The sequence below is a fragment of the Mandrillus leucophaeus genome, unplaced genomic scaffold (assembly GCF_000951045.1).
Source record: "Mandrillus leucophaeus isolate KB7577 unplaced genomic scaffold, Mleu.le_1.0 Scaffold198, whole genome shotgun sequence".
NCBI classification, from domain to species: domain Eukaryota; kingdom Metazoa; phylum Chordata; class Mammalia; order Primates; family Cercopithecidae; genus Mandrillus; species Mandrillus leucophaeus.
The window spans coordinates 2761808-2782682 of NW_012102009.1; the positions used below are offsets into that span (position 1 = coordinate 2761808).

The 20875-nt window shown below is 40.3% G+C and overlaps 1 protein-coding gene across 3 annotated transcripts in view; it reads right to left on the minus strand.

Annotated features, from left to right (window-relative positions):
* The window catches only part of RAD54B (RAD54 homolog B (S. cerevisiae)), a 103401-nt gene extending 92278 nt beyond the window's left edge, over positions 1-11123 (minus strand). For 2 of the 3 annotated variants that reach the window (XM_011978647.1, XM_011978646.1), the window contains exons 1-2: positions 11002-11116; positions 3754-3904 (exon numbers count right to left, since the gene is read on the minus strand). In XM_011978647.1, coding sequence (XP_011834037.1) covers positions 3754-3888 — 135 coding nt within the window. In that variant the 5' untranslated portion in view covers positions 3889-3904; positions 11002-11116. Of the gene's footprint in view, positions 1-3753; positions 3905-11001 lie in introns of all 3 variants that reach the window. The other variant, XM_011978648.1, reaches the window with a different exon arrangement.
* Between the last annotated feature and the right edge of the window lie 9752 nt (positions 11124-20875).

The following is a 20875-nucleotide window of genomic DNA, read 5'->3' on the forward strand; positions in this document are numbered from 1 at the left end:
GAAGGAAGGAAGGAAGGAAGGGAGGAAGGAAGGAAGGGGGGAGGGAAGGAAGGAAGGAGGGAAGGAGGGAAGGAGGGAGAAATGAAAACACATATCCACACAAAAATTTATACACAAACGTTCATGAGCATTATTCATAATTGCTAAAAAGTGGAAACAACCCAAATGACCATTAACTAAAGAATGAATAAAATGTGGTATATTAAAACAAGATTATTCAGTGTCATAGGCAGAATAATGGCTCCCAAAGATGTCCACACCCTAATCCCCAGAATCTGTGAATGTATTGTTATGTGGTAAAAAGGACTTTGCAGATGTGATTAAGGACCAGGACCTTGAAATGGAGAGATGATCCTGGATTACGCAGTTGGGCCTAACCTAATCAAATGAGTTCTAGCTGCAGAAAACCAAAGAGAAGAAAACATGAGAACTCAAACATGCTTCCCTGACTGTGAAAAAGGAAGAAGGGCGCCACGAGCCAAGGAATGTGGTGATCTGCAGAAGCTGGAAAAGGCTAGGGAACAGATTTCCTCTAAAATCTCCAGAAATGAATGTAGGCCCCTTGCCAACACCTTGATCTTAGATCTGTGTTGAACTTTTGACCTACAGAACTATAAGATAATTCATTTGTGTTGTTTTAAGCCATTAGATTTGTGGTAATTTGTTTCAGTGGTAAGAGAAAACTGATATTTCGGCAATAAGAAATAAATTACTGATAAAAAGTTTCTTTTGGTGTCATGAAAATGTTCTAAAATTGACTGTGGAGATGGTTGCACAATTCTGTGAATATACTAGAAACCACTGAGTTGTAGTAAGTATGGTATTTAAGTTATATCTGTATTAGTCAGTTTGCATTGCTATAAAGGAATACCTGAGGCTGGGTAATTTATAAAGAAAAGAGGTTTATTTTGGCTCACAGTTCTGCAAGCTGTACAGGAAGCATGGTGCCAGCTTCTGCTTCTGATGAGGGCCTCCAGAAGCTTATAATCAGGGTAGAAGGTAAAGGGGGAACCTGAAGGCCGGGCGCGGTGGCTCACGCCTGTAATCCCAGCATTCTGAGAGGCCAAGACGGGCAGATCACGAGGTCAGGAGATCCAGGCCATCCTGGCTAACACGGTGAAACCCCATCTCTACTAAAAAATACAAAAAACTAGCCGGGCGTGGTGGCCGGCCACTGCACTCCAGCCTGGGCAACAGCGTGAGACTCTGTCTCAAAAAAAAAAAAAGTGGGGGGGAACCTGTGTCTCAATGGCAAGAGGGAGAGCAAGAGAGGGAGTGGGGAGATGCCACACTCTTTTTTATCATGTGAACTCAGCGAGAACTCACTCATTACCATGAAAACAACACAAAGCCATTTATGAAGGAACCATCCCGTATGACCCAAATATCTCCCATTAGGACAACCTCAAACACTGGAGGTCATATTTCAACATGAGATTCTGAAGGGACAAATATCCAAACTCTATCAATACCTAAATAAAGCTGTATTTTAAAAAGGAAAGAAAGAAAAACCTTATTAAGAAAAAAAAGCCTATGTTTTCTCCTTACAGTGTGCCAGAATTTTTACATTGGTAAGTGCTAAACAATCTACTTGGTAAAGAAATATAGGATAAAACAAACACATACAGACCAAAAAAAGCAGAGTCAAAAATTAGAAGGTTTTTTCAACAAAAAAAGATACCATTAAAAACCAGGCAAAGGCCTTAAATAGACATTTTTCCAAAGATATATAAATGGCCAATAAGCACATGAAAAGATGCTCAGCACCACTAGTAATTAAGGAAATACAAATCAGAACCACAGTGAAATACCACTTCGCACCTACTGAGATGCCAATAATAAAACAATTTTTTAAATGGAAAATAACAAGTACTCCTGGGGATGTAGATACTACAACCATCACACATTCCTGGTGGAGATGTAAAATGGTACAGCTATGAAAAACTGTTTGATGGTTCATCAGACAGCTAAACACAGAATTACCACATTACCTAGCAAATTCATTTCTAGTTATAACCCAAAAGAACTAAAACAGGAACACAAACAGAAACTTGGATGCCAATGTTCACAGCAGCATTATTCACCATAGCCAAAAGGTGGAAACTGCCCAAGCATGCATCAGATAGATTAATGGATGGATAAACAAAATGTGGTAAAACCACATAATGATTATTCAACCATACAAACAAATTTAAGTTCTGATACACACTACAACATGGATGAACCTTGAAAACATTATGCTAATGGAAATAAGCCAGACACAAAAGGACAAATATTGTATGATTCCACTTCCATGAGGTACCTAGGGCAGTCAGATTTATAGAGACAGAAAGTACAATAGTGGTTACCAGGAGCTGAGTGGAGAGAACAGGGAGTTAATGTTTAATGGGTACAGAGTTTCTGTTTGGGGTAATGAAAAAGTTTTGGAAACAGATTGTGGTGATGGTTACACAACAGTGTGAAAGTTATTAATGCCACTTAATTGTACACTTAAAAATGGTAAGATGGCAAATTTTACGTTATATATGCTTAACCACAATAAAAAAGAAGAGGGAAAAAATTAATAGACTTTAATCCCTATAGCATAAAAGGATCAGGGAATTGCAGAGTAGTAGGTAGCGTGAATTCTCCATTTTATATGCCTTCTTTATACTTTATATACCTTTCATATATACTAACACCTTTGATCTTAGACCTAAGACCAAAACAATCCTTTTTCTTAATAGTAAATGAGACACATTAAAACTGCTTCCAGTATTCACTCTTTTTTTTTAACGGAGGATGGAATCTTGCTCTGTCACCCAGGTTGGAGTACAGTGGCATGATCTCAGCTCACTGTAACCTCCACCTCCCGGGTTCCAGCAATTCTCCTGCCTCAGCCTCTGGAGTAGCTGGGATTACAGGCATGCACCACCATGCCCAGCTAGTTTTTGTATTTTTAGTAGAGACGGAGTTTCACCATGTTAACCAGGCTGGTCTCAAACTCCTGACTTCAGATGATCTGCCTGTCTTGGCCTCCCAAAGTGCTGCGATTACAGGCGTGAGCCACTGCACCCAGCCAGTATTCACTTTTTATAGATAAAAATGAGAACAAATGTTTGGAATAGTGATACAAATCATTATGTGTCTTTTCTCTTTAAATCACCTTAAAGAAGTTTTCACTTACTTATGTACTAACTTTAAAAAGAACACTGATTAGAATCTCCACCCCTTCCCTCAAAGAGGTACTTACTTACCATCACCAAAAGTTTATTTTATAGACCCAAGTACATGTTATTCCACTGACTGACTGAATGAGACAGGGTCTTGCTGTGTTGCCCAGGCTGCAGTGCAGTGGCACAATCACAGCTCACTGCAGCCTCGACCTCCCAGGCTCAAGTGATCCTCCCACCTCAGCCTCCTGAGTAGCTGATACTCCAGGTGCACACCACCACACCCCGCTAAATTTTGATTTTTTGTAGAGACGGCATCTCACTATGTTACCCAGGCAGGTCTTGACGTCCTTAGCTCAAGTGATCCTCCTGCCTCTGCCTCCCAAGGTGCTGGGATTACAGGCATGAGCCACTGTGCCCATCCTGTTATTCCTCTTAAAAAAAAATTATGTAATCTTCATTTCCAAGGTTTTCAGAAGATGTGTTCAGAGATACTGAAAATTCCAACAGGCAGAAAATACTGTTAACTCTTTAAATGGCATTTTCTTAAACATACATGCTTCTCTATATTATCTATATTATAAGCCCTGTTTTGTCTTACCTCAAATAGTTTTATATCTGGATTCAGTTTTGTAATCCCTTCATTCAGACCTGGATTACTTCTTCCTGGAGGTATAAATTTTGGTTTTTTGAAGGAATTTCCCTGCAACTGACTTGGCGCTGCAGATCGTCTCATATTCAGCGGTGGTGACCTGAAAAATACCCAAAACAGTAACTATCTATGAATCTAATTACAATCACCCCCAAATATAAAAATAGCTCAAAACTACAACCGAGATGCAGCAGGAACCCCTCTTAGGGGCCTGCCTGGCCTCCCAAGCATAGAAACAAAGGAAAATCTTCAGTTCCTTCAAAGGAAATTCCAGGCACCTAGCTAGCCCTGAGAAGTATATGAGCAATATGATTAGCAAGAAGGTAATAGCTTAAAATAATGGTGAGGGAAGTTAGAGTGACAAAATGTTTGGTTCCCTATAGAAACTAAAGGTAACATCTTAACATACGTCCTTGAGTTGTTTTTCAGAAATCCAGACCCCCACCAAATGTGTCTACTGACACACACACCTCACATTAGGGGAAAAAGGACTGAACTCTGCTATTCTTTTTTCTAAATTTCTTATTCAGAGGCCTGGAGGAAGTCATACCCACAGGCCAGAGCTCAACATTCCTTTCTGCTGACCCCAAGTTTTTAGACAAAGCTTCACTTCCTTAACCAATCCCAAATCAGAGAATCTTTTAATACACCTATGACTCGTAAGCCCCCATTTGAAGATGTCTCACCTTTTTAGGCCAAATCAATGATGCACTGATTTATGACTTTGCCTGTAACCTCTGCCTCCCCATCTTTAAAAATGCTTGCATGTAAGCCATCACAGAGTTTGAGTCTTAACCATTAGTTGCCCACTTCTCCTCGCTTGGCACCCTGCAATAAATGTCTCACTTTCTCTTGCTGCAAATCCCAATGTCTGCAGACAGCTTTGCTGTGCCAGGCAGGTAGACTCAAGTTTGGTGTGGTAATACAGCCATGACATATGTAAAAAGGTAAAAGGGGCCGACGTGGTGTCTCATGCATGTAATCCCAGTACTTTGGGAGGATGAGGCAGGAGGATGAGGCGGGAAGATCCCTTGAACCTAGGAGCTTTGTCTCTATTAAAAATAAAAATTAAAAGAAAAAAGATAAGAGGAGCTTGGTGGTGCATGCCTGTAGTCTCAGCTACTCGGGAGGCTGAGGTGAGGGGATCCCTTGAGGTCAGGAGTTCAAAACCAGTCTGGGCAACATAGCGGCAAGACTTCAACAGAAAAAAACAAAAATAAAACATAAGAGAATAAGCCTGAGAAAACAACTTCAGGCTGGGCAAAGTGGCCCACATCCTTAATCCCAGCATCTTGGGAGGCCAAAGTGGGAGGATCGCTTGAGCCCAAAAGAGCCCATCTCTTGTTTTTTTTTGTTCTAAAGAAAAAGAAAACAAGTTCAATAGCTAGTAAGATTTTATTTTTCATCAAGGGCTATTGAAAATAATTTAAGATTTAAATTGAACGGTGATATGGTTTGGCTGTAACCCCACCCCAATCTCACCTTGAACTGTAATAATCCCCATGTCAAAGCCAGGGCCTATTCTCACGGTAGTGAGTAAGTCTCACGGGATCCTATGATTTTATAAATGGGAGTTCCCCTGCACAAACTCTCTTGCCTGCTCCCATGTAAGATGTGGCTTGCTTCTCCTTTGCCTTCTGCCATAATTGTGAGGCCTCCCCAGTCATGTGGAACTGTGAGTCCATTAAACCTCTTTCCTTAAATTACCCAGTCTCAATTATGTTTTTATTAGCAGTGTGAGAACAGACTAATACAAATGGTGTAAATTTAAGTATATGTCAATTTATCAAAAATTTAAGTATAATCATGGTATCTTCTTAAAAGCAATTTAAATAAAAATGTCAAAATATAAGGAAATACAATTCACATACAAATATCAAACATGTTGCTTTTTTTCTATTCCACTAATCCATAAACCACATGAGGGTAGCAATCTCATGCTTGTTTTCTCCACCAGTAATCACTATAATGTGTCTGGCAACAGTGACAGATACATTACCATCACTAACAAATATTTTGAATAAATGAAATCTGATAATTTAAAAGATATTTTTATAATTCAATTTGTTTTTACTATCCTATTTCATTTGAAAACAGTGGAATTTTTAAAAATATAAATCAAGAGACTAGAACCAGGTTTCCCAACTTTTGCTCAATCTTATTTCTATGAGGACTGGATAGGGGAACAGATAGAAAACAAGGACATTACATACATACATCATGTTTCTGCAATGGATAGTAGCAAGTACTCCAATTCAAAACAATACCACAAAACACTATTTAACATAAGCCATCAGCAAAGATGAACATGACTACCAACGTTATCTGTTTCACCCAGAAATTCCAATTCTGGCAACTTAACCTAAGGAACTATCAGAGATAATACTAAGTAGTCATATATAAGAATAATCAGCTGGGCAGGACACAGTGGCTCAAGTGTAATCCCAGCACTTCAGGAGGCCAAGGCAGGTGGATCACCTGAGGTCGGGAGTTTGAGACCAGTCAGGCCAACATGGGGAAACCCTGTCTCTACTAAAAATATAAAAATTTGAGGCCGGGTGCAGTGGCTCACACCTGTAATCCCAGTACTTTGGGAGGCTAAGCTGAGCAGATCACGTGAGGTGAGGAGTTCAAGACCAACCTGACCAACATGGAGAAACCCTGTTTCTATTAAAAATACAAAATTAGCCAGGCGTGGTGATGCGTGCCTGTAATCCCAGCTACTCGGGAGGCTGAGGCAGGAGAATCACTTGAACCCAGGAGGTAGAGGTTGTGGTGAGCTGAGATAGCGCCATTGCACTCCAGCCTGCGCAACTAGAGCGAAACCTCGTCTAAAAAAAAAAATTAGCCAAGTGTGGTGGTACATGCCTGTTATCTCAGCTACTCAGAAGGCTGAAGCATGAGCATCGCTTGAACCTGGGAGGCAGAGGTTGCAGTGAGCCGAGATTGCACCACTGTACTCCAGCCTGGGTGACAGAGCGAGACTCTGTCTCAAAGAAAACAAAGAAAGAAAAAACAATAATCATGCTAGTATTAATTACAGTAGGGGGAAAAAGGAAAAAGAATGTCTATAATGAAGTACAAGATAAATTATGGTACACCCACACAACAGAACACACTGTCTTCATATACCACCAAAATTGAGTCAGTACTATTCCCCAAGCTAGCCATGTTCTCTTTTTCTCTAGGCTTTGAACAAACTTTCTCTTATATAATGTTGGGAATGCTTTTTCCGACTTTTCTTTGCCTGATTAATTCTACCTTATCCTCTAGAAGTCTTAACCATGAGCCCTCTTCATCTCCTCCCAAAGACTGGACTGGAGGACCTTTCTGCATATGCACTACACAAGCACTTTTCATACTGCAATGAAATTTGCCCTATCATTCCCCCTGAGCTATTAACTCAGGCATGAAATCTTACATACAATTCATCACTATATTGCCAGTACCAAATACGCAGAAGGAGTTCAGTATTTGTTATGTGAACGATACCATTAATTGGGGCGGGGAGGGGGCAGGGAACAACACTTTAAAAAAATGTTTAATGACATGAGAAATATTTTTTGATAAATCAAAGGAAAAATGGCGACAAAGCATGCCCAGTCTCATTCTAATTTTTAAAAAGAAAAAGAAAAAGGATAACGCGTATATGTACATTTAAAAGACTAGAAAGCAAACGAGCATGAGAGAACTTGTTTGAAGTGACAGAAATAATCTATATAAGATTGTAGTGTGGTTACAGGAGTATATATACATCTGTATATCAAAACATCAAAATGTACACATCTAACTGCACACTGTAAATTATACTGCTATAAAGTAGATATATATGTCATATATTAAAATATACAATTGTTTTTTAAAAACTAGAAAAACACATGCCACAATATTAACCGTAATTATTTCTAGGTCTGGTTAGAATAACCAGTAATTTTTATTCTATTCTGAGTTATTTTCTGTATATTTCAAATTTTTTACAATGAAAATATTACCTTTGTAATAGGGAAAAGTATCATGAATTAGATTTTTTAAATTACCATATTTCATCAAATCTAAAATGCCATCAATTGTAAGATATACTCTTGGTTGTTAGTCCATATAAAAGAAATGTTTAAAAGTAAATATTTTAAAACTAAACATTTTTTTAGTTGTAAGATGTACCATTATTTTATGTATCCAAGAAAAAAAGTGTAGCCAATTAAACTATGATACACTATCATTGATGGTTAGACATTTCCTAATTTCATCAATGTTAAAATGATGAAACATGTAAATATTTGATATATAACCAGCCTTTACATAGTTTGAGGAATGAGTAGTAGAGGTCACTCTCTTTCATTTCTTATTCAACAACAAAATAGATCTCTATTAGTATAATCTTTAATCTTAGAGCAAATTATGAAACAGATGGTTTTTGACTGCTTTAGAAGCAGTATTTGCCAATGCCAGAAGTAAATACAAATTCTGGCCAAACAAGTCATGCCAAAATAACTTCATTAAACTAATTTCCTTTTTATAATGGGTAAGCAGAATACTACAGGTCTCTAAATATATAATTTACGCAAGTTTGAAAGTGATTAATGGCAACTGTCACAAGAGGACATGGATGTTAGGCCTTGCATTTAGACTCAGTTACTTAATGGTCAAATGAAATAGAACAATAGAAGCTGAAATTTAAAACTAAAGATTTTAGTGACTATAGTTCAACTGAAATAAGATAATGAGCCTTCTTAAACTAATAAATTCTAGATAGCATTAATAAAAATATGATGTCCACATCATTCTGTTCTCTACATTAATCAGACTCCCCTTTAATACTGTGAAAATTCTGACACTTTTTCAAAAGGAACACTTAAAAAAATACAGTAGTTAGAAACATCAACAGTAGAAATGAAGGAAACCAGAGTGTAGTTCAGATTCTGCTATTTCAGGGATGCTTAACTTTGGGGAAGCTAACTCTCTAGACACCAATTTTCTCATTTATAAAATAAAGAATGAACTAGATGCTAAAATTTCTTTCAACACTAAATGTGAAGAATTACTACCCTAAACCCTTCTACATCTAATACATGATTTCTGATTTTTCAACCTTCCTATTTTGTAAACTAATAAAAATGATAATGCAAGCATACAAGCATCATCACAGAGCAGTGATTAAGAAAACAGACTGACTCTGGAGCCAGCCAGGCTGCCTGGCTAGAATCCAAACTGTGCTATTTACATATGACCTTAGGCACCCATCAAGACATTTAATTTGTTGATGCATTTCAAAGTAAAATGCAGAAATCAGTACATTTCCCCCCAAAAGAGTACTGCACCCTTATAGCTTTTTAAACTAGTTCTGTATGTTCATGTTGTCCTGTCCATAATAAATTAATTAATTAGTGCTGTCTGAGCCCTTTTCCCAGGTCCTAGAAATAAAGCCATTTGGTAGCCCTGATGTGATGCTACAACTTCTATAACACCTATTAGCTTCAGTCCTTCCAAGTAAAATGGTAAGGCCAAGCTGACAACTGCAATACACCAGATAGCCACAAGTACTTGGCACTACACTGTGGTAAATAAGAACACAACTTTGAAAGCAAATGCCTGAATATAAATACTGACACTTCCCAATGGTCTTGCACAGTTTACTTAGGCTCCATGTGTCTCAGTTTCCTCATCTTTAAGAGGGGGTACCATAATCATACTTACACACCGGACTGTTGGGAGGATTAAATGAAATATGTAAAGCACTTAAAACAAAACTTGACACATAAGCACTCAATGTTATCTGTAATATTACTATCTATAATTAGTATTATTGGAGAATAGAAATGACGAAGGTCCTGTGGGGGAGATAGAAAAGGGGTAGTTCAACATACAGGACAATGACCAGAATCTTTGGGTTCGTCTGGGCTTTAAAGAGAGGTATGTGCAACCATCAAACGTCTGGGATGCAAGAATGTAAGTAAACCAACTCTACCAAGAACCAGCAACAGTCTTTCCCTGCTGTTTCTGCTTTTCGACTTCCAACTACATTAAGTAGTAATTATCTCACTTCATGCCTTAAGTTGCTCCTTTGAGACTCCGGCTATACAGATGGTTCCTAATTTAGGACGGTTTCACTTAGAATTCTTCAACTTTTAAGAAAGCCATAAGCATTTAGTAGAAACTGTGCAAGTAACCACATAACTGTCTGTGGTCATGATTTTGCCCAACTGTAGATTAAGGTAAGTGTTCTGAGTATGTTTAAGGTAGGCATGAAATCATGTCCTTTACAGCAACATGGGTGCAGCTGGAGGCTATTACTCAAAGCGAATTAAAGCAGAAACAGAAAATCAAATATTGCATGTTCTCACTTATAAATGGGAGCTAAACACTGGGCATTCATGAACATAAAGATGGCAACAATAGACAGTGGCGACAACTAGAAGGGGGAGGAAAGGAGGAGCAAGGGTTCAAAAACTATTGGGTACTATGCTCACTATCTGGGTGACAGGATCAATCGTATCCAAACCTCAGCACCACGTAATATACCGATGCAATAAACCTGCACATGTACCCCCAAATCTAAAATAAACCGCTGAAAATTAATTTTTTTGATAACAAAAGTAGGCTAGGCCAAGCTTTAATATTCAGTAGGTTAGCTGTTTTAAATCCATTTTCGACTTAGGATATTTTCAACTCCGTAGTAAGTCGAGAAGCATCTGTACCTACCTAGAAAATCTTTCATAAGGTAATCGATTAAAAGATTTTAAGGAAATACAAGAAAAACCTGACCAGCGAGGAGGTAAAAGTCCCTAAAGAAGGCGTACCGACACTCTCCAGGGCGTTCGCGGAGCCTTCACCCCCTGGTCCTGGGGAAGGGGCTTCCCAGTGCAGGAGTGAGGGAGAGACCCAAACGCCACAGAAGCCTGAGCAAAGCGACAGCAGGGGCGGCCCCAGGGGCCACAGCCCAGAACCATCCCTCGCACACAAACGCACACCTCTACACCCCCACCACCCGCCCTTCGCTCCTAGCCCCCCGGGGCCAGCAGCCAGGGCGTCCCTCGCACTTCAGACCAAAGTTGCAGGCCCGCAGGAGGCCACTTCGGTCGCTCCTGCCTCCTTCCCTCCCTCTTCCCTCTGAGGCCTGCTCCGGCGCCACTCCCTGCTTTGTCCCGCACGAGCCTACAGGCTGTCGCGGCCTCCCGAGCTTCCCCCTCCAGGACGCACCGGCGAAAATCTGACAGAAACTACTGGCCCTGCAAAGAAGCACTTCTGGTAACCAGCGCTCCCCTCGCCACCGGAGAAGCTCAAGGCTCCCGCCTCGGCGAAGCCAATCGCGGACGAGCCCGGTGCGCGTGCGCACTACCTAGCCGCTGCACTGTCCAGTCCTGCCCTACTCTGATTGGACGACCCTATTGCATCACTGCGCATGTACCTTTGCATTTCCCTTTAAAGGCTTCCAAGTTTGATTCAAGTTTACGGTTCAATTAAAAAAATACCGGTTTCGTGCCTACTTTCAGACACAGTGTAGATGCCGAGGCTACAGATCTCACCATCTGCGTGGATAAGTAATAAATAAGGTATGATTCGGTGTGTGCGATAATAGAAATGCGTGCATCGCAGAGGTATACGATATCCTATTGGTTATTAATTAATCCGAAAAAACATTGACCTAGTGTTGCCTGCAGGATAATTTTCAAACTTTGTCAGGTTCTGGGAATATAGAAATGAATACGTGATTATTAGGCTCTCAGAAAAGGGAAGCCGCCCCCGGACTTGGAAAAGCATTCAAGGATATTAAATAGGAAAGTTACATCATTCAATGAGTATTTGCTTAGCACCTTCTAAGTGCTAGGCGATGACACAGTCAGCTATCCCTGAAAAATAGTATTAGAAAGGCTAATCTGAAAGGATAGAGAATGGCTAAAGGTTGTTTACTGAGTTTTATCCAATAGTTTGACAAAAAGTAAAAGCTAAAAAATATCAAGGGTGAAATGAAGATGTGAAACAGTGAGAACTCTTGGGCTGCTGGTAGGAGTGTAAATAGGTACAGCTATTTAAAAGAGTAATTTGAGGCTGGGAGCGGTGGCTCAAGCCTGTAATCCCAGAATTTTGGGAGGCCGAGGGGGGCGGATCACTTGAGGTCAGGAGTTCGAGACCAGCCAGGCCAACATGGTGAAACCCGGTCTCTACTAAAAATATAGCTGGTTTTGGTGAGGCGCGCCTGTAGTCCCAGCTACTCAGCAGACTAAAGCGGGAGAATCGCTTGAACCCGGGAGGTGGAGGCTGCAGTGAACTGAGATGGTGCCACTGCACTCCAGCCTGGGTGGCAGAGAGAGACCCTGTTTCAAAAAAAAAAAAAAAAAAAAAAAGAAGAAGAATGTGCTTAAGGAGCTTTTATCCTGGGGACTTTTTCCAGTCATAAAGAGCACCTCATAGGTTGAGTTGTGCTTTTGGCAGCTCCTGGAGCCAGGGTTACAAGAATTTGAAATGGGGACCTACCAAGGTTGGGCACCTTGGTAAACTGCATCCCCGTCGTCTTTGGACTGGGACACGTAAAGAGTAAGGGTAACCAGAAAACAAGCTAGCTCTCGTAGTGTCTGCAGCCTACCTTAATATCATCTGGGAAGTTCAGAAAATCTAAAACAGATTGGCTAAAGGTGGCCGGGACATTCCTCTTGCAGATTTGCGTCTGGTTTGCTTGTTCACTTCAGATCATTACTCACATATCAAGTAGTCAAAGGGCCTTATCTGACAGTGTGTTACTCTCTTGTCTCATCTTCTATCTCCCTTACCCTGTTTTATAGATTTTCATCACACTTTCCATTCCCTAACATACACTTACTTGTTTATTGTTTTTCTACTACTCTCAGAATATAAGCTACATGAGGGCAAGATCTTTGCTTTATTCTCTGCTGTACCCATGTGTTTAGAACAGTACTAGTCTTTTTTGCTTTGTTTTGTTTTGTTTTTTGAGACGGAGTCTCACTCTGTCACCCAACAGGAGTGCAGTGGCATGATCTTGACTCACTGCAACCTCTGCCTCCTGGGTTAAAGTGATTCTTCTGCCTCAGCCTCCCGAGCAGCTGGGACTACAGGCATGAACCTCCATGCCCGGGTAATTTTTTTGTATTTTTGGTAGAGACGGGGTTTCACCATATTGGCCAGGCTGGTCTCAAACTCCTGACCTCATGATCCACCCACCTCGGCCTCCCAAAGTGCTGAGATTACAGGCGTGAGCCACTGCGCCCAGCCAGAACAGTACTAGTCTTACAGACTGCACTCAATAAATATTTGTTTATATTTATTTGGAGGCCAAGGCAGGAGGATTGCTTGAGGCCAGGAGTTTGAGAAAAGACCAGCCTGGGCAACATAGTGAGACACTGCCTCTTAAGAAAAGAAAGAAAGCTGAAAGAAGTGTACACACGAACTCTCTGTTCTGTTTTTGCAAGTGTTCTGCAAGTCAAACATTAGTTCAAGTAAAAAGTTTAAAAAGGCCAGGCATGGTGGCTCACGCCTGTAATCCCAGCAGTTTGGGAGGCCAAGGCGGACAGATCACTTGAGGTCAGGAGTTCAAGACTAGCCTGGTGAACATGGTGAAACCCTGTCTCTACTAAAAATACAAAAATTAGCTGAGCATGGTGGTAGGTGCCTGTAATCCCAGATACCAGGCAGGCTGAGGCAGAAGAATTGCTTGAACCCAGGAGGCGGAGGTTGCAGTGAGGCAAGATCGTGCCATTGCACTCTCCAACCTGGGCAACAGAGCGAGACTCCATCTCAAAAAAAAAAAAAAGAAAAAGAAGTTTAAAAAACAAGATTTCCGTTATTCAACAAATACTAAACCTGAAGTACTTGGTAATGCAAAGGACACCATAATGTGTAGTTCAAAAGTACTTTTCTGCAGAAGTGTATAGTCTGATTTTGGATTATCTCTAAAGGAAACTAATAAAATGCAATTTAGGCCTAGGTGTGGCAGCTCATGCCTGTAATGCTAGCACTTTGGGAGGCCGAGTGGGGAGAAATGCTTGAGTCTAGGAGTCCAAAACCAGCCTGGGCAACATGAATGAAACCCTGTCTCAAAAGAAAAAATCAAAGTCTTTGTCCAATTATGTGGATACATATATCTTTGGAAATGAATATATTGGTATACACCAATATATTGGTATTCATTTCATTTCCTTCTTCAATCATTAAATGCCAAGTATATCACCCTAAACATTTTTATAAGGACATTATAGTGTGCCTTGGGGTTAACAGTAACAAATATTGGAGGTAAAAGTCTCTGTAACTAACACATTAATTGGTTATTACTTATTGGTTGTAATAACCAATTAATGTGTTAGTTACAGAGACTTTTAATGTTGAACTAACACATTAATTGGTTATTACTTATTGGTAATGTTAGTTAATTGGTTAAGCAGCATCAACATTATAGCTGGGGTGGGAGGAGCGGGGAGGAGAAAAATAATTTGGACACCTCCTTTTAGTCTGATTACCCTTCTTTTTCAGTTGTGATCCCACTTGTCTCCTAGCCATTACACTTGATCAATTTTGGACTGTTATTTTTTACTTTATAATAAGTATCTGTAGTACATTTCTCTTTTGATTCATATTCACCTCCCCACTACACACATTCCTACTTCTATTTCATGTTTCAGAATATGAGAAAATAATGCCCACTAGTGATTTGTTCATATCACACAGAAGTTAATGAATGGCAAAGGCAGGATTAGTACCTAGCTCTATTCGTTACTAATTTCTTACTTTTTCATCCAAATAAGTTTTGGAGGGAAAATTATTGAACAGTTTTTTAAAGTTTCACATGGTAGCTGGGTGTGCTTGTGCGTGCCTGTAATCCCAGCTACTTGGTAGGCTGAGGCAGTAGGATAGCTTGAGTTCAGGACCAGCCTGAGCAACATAGTGAGACTTCGCTTCAGTAAAAAAACAAATTAATAAGTTTCACATGGTAATAGAGCAGTTGTGGATAATATTTATTTTATATGACTTGGGCTTTCAGGTGAATTATTTTTGATTCCTTATTTAGCTTAAAGAGAACAGTGATTCCAGAGGACCCTAACTTGTTCTGGAAGGGCCAGGTGAAATGTTTCATCAGAGTAAGTAGCAATTCTACCATTCCAGGATTACCAGAACATCTAAAAGCATCCTTCCTAGAGGAAACAACTGAAAGCAGCTGCAGACTTAAAGAGGACCAAAGCTTTACCAAAATATGTCCAAAGTATCTCTTAGCAAACCAAGAGACTTTCCGTGGGGAATACTACACAGTTTGTCAACTCAAATAACTTCTTGAGATTCATTAACTTGAAAAAAAGTTTAAGAATTTTTATTTAACTAATATTTTTGTTTTGTCTATTGCTTTAAAATGAAAATCATGTAATTCGGCTTTTTTTTTTTTTTAAATGAATACCTCAAAACCTTATTCCATTTTAAACTCAAGAATATGTGGCTGGGCGCAGTGGCTCCCAGCACTTTGGGAGGCCGAGGCAGGTGGATCATCTGAGGTCAGGAGTTTGAGACCAGCCTGGTCAACATGGTGAAACTTCGTCCCTACTAAAAATACAAAAATTAGCCAGGCATGGTGGCGGGCACCTGTAATCCCAGCTACTCAGGAGGCTGAGACAGGAGAATCGCTTGAACCCGGGAGGCAGAGGTTGCAGTGAGCCGAGGTTGTGCCACTGCACTCCAGCCTGGCGACAGAACATCTCAGATGTGAAATTAGACATAAGAACTTAGAACACAATAATAAGAAATGGAATTTCAAAGAAGTCTGTAGTCAAAAGTGTGGAAGTCCAAAAAACATAACTAGACTCTGCAGATACAGTCTAAGGCCACATATTCAAAGTCAATCATTATATGTAAACAGTTGAGGAGCAGATGGCTTTGATACATATAGTTTTTAGCAATCTCTCTTCAGTTCGCCATCAAATTGAAAAAGTACCCATCACCTATACTTTCATTTCTCAGTCATGCCAACAAATAGCATTACGGATTCTGCTTACCTTACCTTCAAATTCTCATTCCAATAAAGTTGCCATCACAAAGGTTATAAAATCTTGCAAACTGCCAAATCTAGTTGTCATTTCATCTTCATCTTCACCCTCTGTGATCCATTTGGAGCCTGTGACACTACTTACCACATCCGGAAACCTCCAGACGTTTGAACTTCAATTCTGCTGTTCCAAAATGCTACCTACATTTTCCTCATTCTGCTCCCAAGCACCTGCCCCTCTCTTCTCCCACTAGAAAGTTCTTTCAGAACAGTAACTGCTTTATTGAGTTTTATGCCATCATGGCCTAATATAATTCTAGCAGTATTACAGTATCTGACAAATATCTGTTCTATGTAATCCCTTCATTTCCATTACCACTATCCTAGCTGAGGACATTACTTTCATTTAGGTCACTGTATCCAAACAGTGAATCTCCTTAGAAGAATTATTAGAATCTCCTGAGAAGCTTTTTAAAGAGAGATTTGTAGGCCCCCAAAACTTGCATTTTTAAAGACCTCCCCAGATGATTCCTAAATTTTAAAACCATTGACTTGTAATCAGAGCACTTTGGGAGGCCGAGGCGGGTGGATCACGAGGTCAAGAGATTGAGACCATCCTGGCTAACACGGTGAGACCCTATCTCTACTAAAAATAGAAAAATTAGCTGGGCATGTTGGCAGGCGCCTGTAGTCCCAGCTACTTAGGAGGCTGAGGCAGGAGAATCACTTGAATTCGGGAGGCAGAAGTTGCAGGGAGCCGAGATCACGCCACCGCATTCCAGCCTAGCGACACAGCGAGACTCCGTCTCAACAACAACAAAAAAAAAAAAAAAAAGAAAGTGAAAAAAGAAAAGAAAACCATTGATATAGATCAGTGGTTCTGAAACCTTAGGGTGCATCAAACTTTAACAGAATTGTTTGCAGGACTTGTTAAAGCACACACACATTGTCAGCCCCTCCCCTCTTGGACCTGGGGTCGTGTTTAAGAATATTTTTTTTTTTTTTTTGAGACAGGGTCTCCCTATGTTGCCCAGGTTCAAGTGCAGTGTCGCATGATCATAGCTTACTGAGTTTCAAGGACTCCTCTTGCCTCAGCCTCTCCAGTAGCTGGGACTACAGGCACATGCCACTACACCTGGTTAATTTTTTAATATATATTTTGTAAAGACAGGATCTTGCTATGTTGCCCAGGCTGGAGGAATATGCATTTCTAACAAATCCGCAGGTCATGCTGAGCTGCTGGTCTAGGGACTGCTCTTTGAGAATTGCTCATAAAGAACTTTGCTGTAACTTCTTTATTGGTCTGCCTTCAGGCTCTTCCCTCTCTAATCCTTCCTCTCTGCTGCACCAAAGTAATTATCCTTTAATCTTTGTATTTTTTCAATTTTTATTTATTTAGTTTTTGATACAAGGTCTTGCTGTGTCACCCAGGCTGGAGTGGAGTGGCACAATCACAGTTTACTGCAGCCTTGACCTTCCAGGCCCAAGCAACCCTCCCACCGCAGCCTCCTGAGTAGCTGGGACTACAGATGTGCACCACCACACCTGGGCTATTTTTACTTTTTTTTTTGAAGAGATGGGGGTCTCACTATGTTGTCCAGGCTGGTCTCTGACTCCTGGGCTCAAGTGGTCCTCCTGCCTCGGCCTCCCAAAGTGGTGGGATTTACAGGCATCAGCCAGTGCCCCTACCAGATCCCTTTTTAAAAGAATACTTCTGATTGGGAGTTACGTGAAAACATTTTTCATAGTAACTGACTGATAGAAGCTCATAAAAGTGTACCAGATCTGAAAATGCCACTCACATTTAAAAAGTTCAGTTACTCCCTAAGGCTTAGCATAGCAAATAAGACCTTTGATAATTTGACCCCAGTCTCCAAATATACCTTCCCCTCCATCCCCTCTACACTGTCCCTACATTCCTACACTGGCCAAAGTAGACTACTCACTGTTCCCTGCAATTACCACCTCCTTACATTTAAAAAATATTACCATATGCCCTGAGTATCCTGGAAATTCTGCTTAGACAGAAACTGGACTATCCTCACTTAGAATCTATGTCCAAAAAACCATTGTAAAAGTGTCCCCAAACTAATAGTCTCCATAAAACCACATCAATATTGTTCAGTAGAGCTATTAAACATTAGTATAATTCTACTTACATAATTTCCACTTATTTATCAAGCAGGCACTAACTTCTGGCTTCAGAGATAACTTAGCAAGTAAGGCATATTAAGTATATTTTTGTCTAGGTAGTGGAGGATCTAATTTAAAGTAATAATGCTCTACATGTAAAAAAAAAATCAAATACAAATCTTATTTAATCCCCATAACCTACTGATGTAGGCAGAGCAGATAAAGAAATTTAGGATAGGCCAGGAGCGGTGGCTCATGCCTGTAATCCCAGCACTTCGGAAGGCCAAGGCGGATGGATCACTTGAGGTCAGGAGGTCAAGACCAGCCTGACCAACATGGTGAAACCCCGTCTCTACTAAAAATATAAAATTTAGCCGGGCATGGTGGTGAGCACCTGTAATCCCAGCTACTCAGGAGGCTGAGGCAGGAGAATCACTTGTACCCAGGAGGGGGAGGTTGCAGTGAGCCAAGATTGTGCCAATGCATTCCAGGCTGGGTGACAGAACGATACTCTGTCTCAAAAAAAAAAAAAAGAAAGAAAGGAAAAGAAATTTAGGATAAGAGGAGTGATTTAAAGTTGCACAGCTAGTTAGTAGAGCAGAGAACTGGTTCTCAAAACCAGGCTTTTTGGTCACAAAGAACTTCTCCACAACATCATGTCCTATCACAAATATACCTGGTAAATTTCACCTTCCCAAATAAAAATAACTCTTTATAGAAATTCCATTGTGATTTCTAAAACAGACGCTATCATCAAATTCTTCAGGTTGAAACTCTGTGGGCACATTTTGTCCTGCATAATTTTTTGTTTTGCTCACAAAATGTTTTTAATTTTTAAATTGAATTAATTGCATATTTGAAAACTGATTACACAGTAATCCAGATTTTTGGCTTCTCCCTAAAAGTCAGAAGCACAACCATTAAGAGAGCTATTATGAAAACCAAAACAAAACAGAAAATAACAAGCATTGGCAAGGATGTGGAGAAATTGGAACCCCTTTGCACTGCATGGGAATGTAAAATGGTGCAGCTGCTGTGGAAAGCAGTATGATGGTTCCTCAAAAATTAAAAATAACAGAATTACCATATCATTAGGCAATTCCACTTCTGGATATATACCCCCCAAAATTCTAAGTAGGGTCTTGAAAAGATATTTGTACACTCATGTTCATAGCAGCATTATTCACAGTAGCCAAAATGTGGAAGCAACGCATATGTCCATCAACCAATGATGAATAAACAAAATGTGGCATATCCATGTAATGGAATATTATTCAGTCTTTTAAAAAAATTCTGACACAGGCTACAACATGAATAAACCTTGAGGATATTATGCTAAGTGAAAAAAGCCAGCCGCAAAAGACAAATTTATACGGTTCTACTTACATGTGGTATTTAGAGTACTCAAATTTACAGACAGAAAAGGAGAATGGCGGTTGCCAGGGGCTGGGGGGACGGGGAAGTGAGAGTTGTTTAATGGGTATAGAATTTCAGTTTTGAAAGATGAAAAAGTTCTGGTTGGGCACAGTGGCTCACGCCTGTAATCCCAGCACTGTGGGAGGCCGAGGTGGTAGATCACTTGAGGTCAGGAGTTTGAGCAGGAACTCGAGACCAGCCTGGTCAACATGGTGAAAACTCATCTCTACTAAAAACACAAAACTTAGCCGGGCCTGGTGGCGTGCGCCTGTAATTGCAGCTACTCAGGAGGCTGAGGAAGGAGAATCACTTGAACCCGGGAGGTGGAGGTTGCAGTGAGTCAAGATCATGCCCATGCACTCCAGCCGGGACAACAGAGCAAGACTCTGTCTCAAAAAAAAAAAATGAGTTCTGGAGATTGGTTAATACAATAATGTGTATTGCTAGTACTTTAGTTTGCAACCCCTTCTCTAGATTATGAAGTTATATGACCCTTAAAAGATCCTACTCATTAGCTCCTAACTGTCCTATGAATTTAAAATAATAAAAATTAAAATTGCATAGATAATCTTTTCTGCTTAACTAGTCTTTAGGCCAGGCACAGTGGCTCACGCTTGAAATCCTAGCACTTTAGGAGGCCGAGGAGGGCAGATCACTTGAGCTCAAGAGTTCGAAACCAGCCTGGCCAACATGGCAAAACCTTGTCTCTACTAAAAATACAAAAAACTAGCCAGTCATGGTGGCTTGTGCCTGTAGTGTAGTCCCAGTTACTTGGGAGGCTGAGGCACAAGAATCACTTGAACCTGAAAGGCAGAGGTTGCAGTGAGCCGAGATTAGGCCACTGCACTCCAGCCTGGGTGACAGAGTAAGATTCCATCTCAAAAAAACAAAACAAAACAAAAAAAGTCCCCCAAAAACTAGTCTCCATACAAAAGCAATTCCAAAAAGATTTTATACAATTGTAATGCCAAGATTTCCTTTTCTTAAAATACTATTTTAAAAAGTTACTTTTAAAAACCCACAATAAAATCAGTTGGAAATGTAATGATTGGATTATTCAAGAATTATGAATTGTTCCATATACACTGCATACACTTAAGATCTCATTAACTTTTGTTTTAAAAAATGATGTGACCAGGCATGGTGGCTCATGCCTGTAATCGCAGCACTTTGAGAGGCTGAGGAGGGCAGATCACAAGGTCAGGAGATCGAGACCATCCTGGCTAACATGATGAAACTCCCGTCTCTACTAAAAATAGAAAAAATTAGCTGGGCCTGGTGGCACCCACCTGTAGTCCCAGCTACTCAGGAGGCTGAGGCAGAAGAATCGCTTGAACCCAGGAGGTGAAGGTTGCAGTGAGCCGAGATCACACCGCTACACTCCAGCCTGGGTGAGAGCGAGACTCCGTCTCAAAAAAAAAAAAAAAAAAAAAAAAAGATGTTTACATAATTGTTTCCTTTATTAGATTGTGAGTTTCCTGAGGGCAAAAAATACATCTTAGTCACCCTTATATTCCCCACACTGTACTAGGGTATATGGAACAC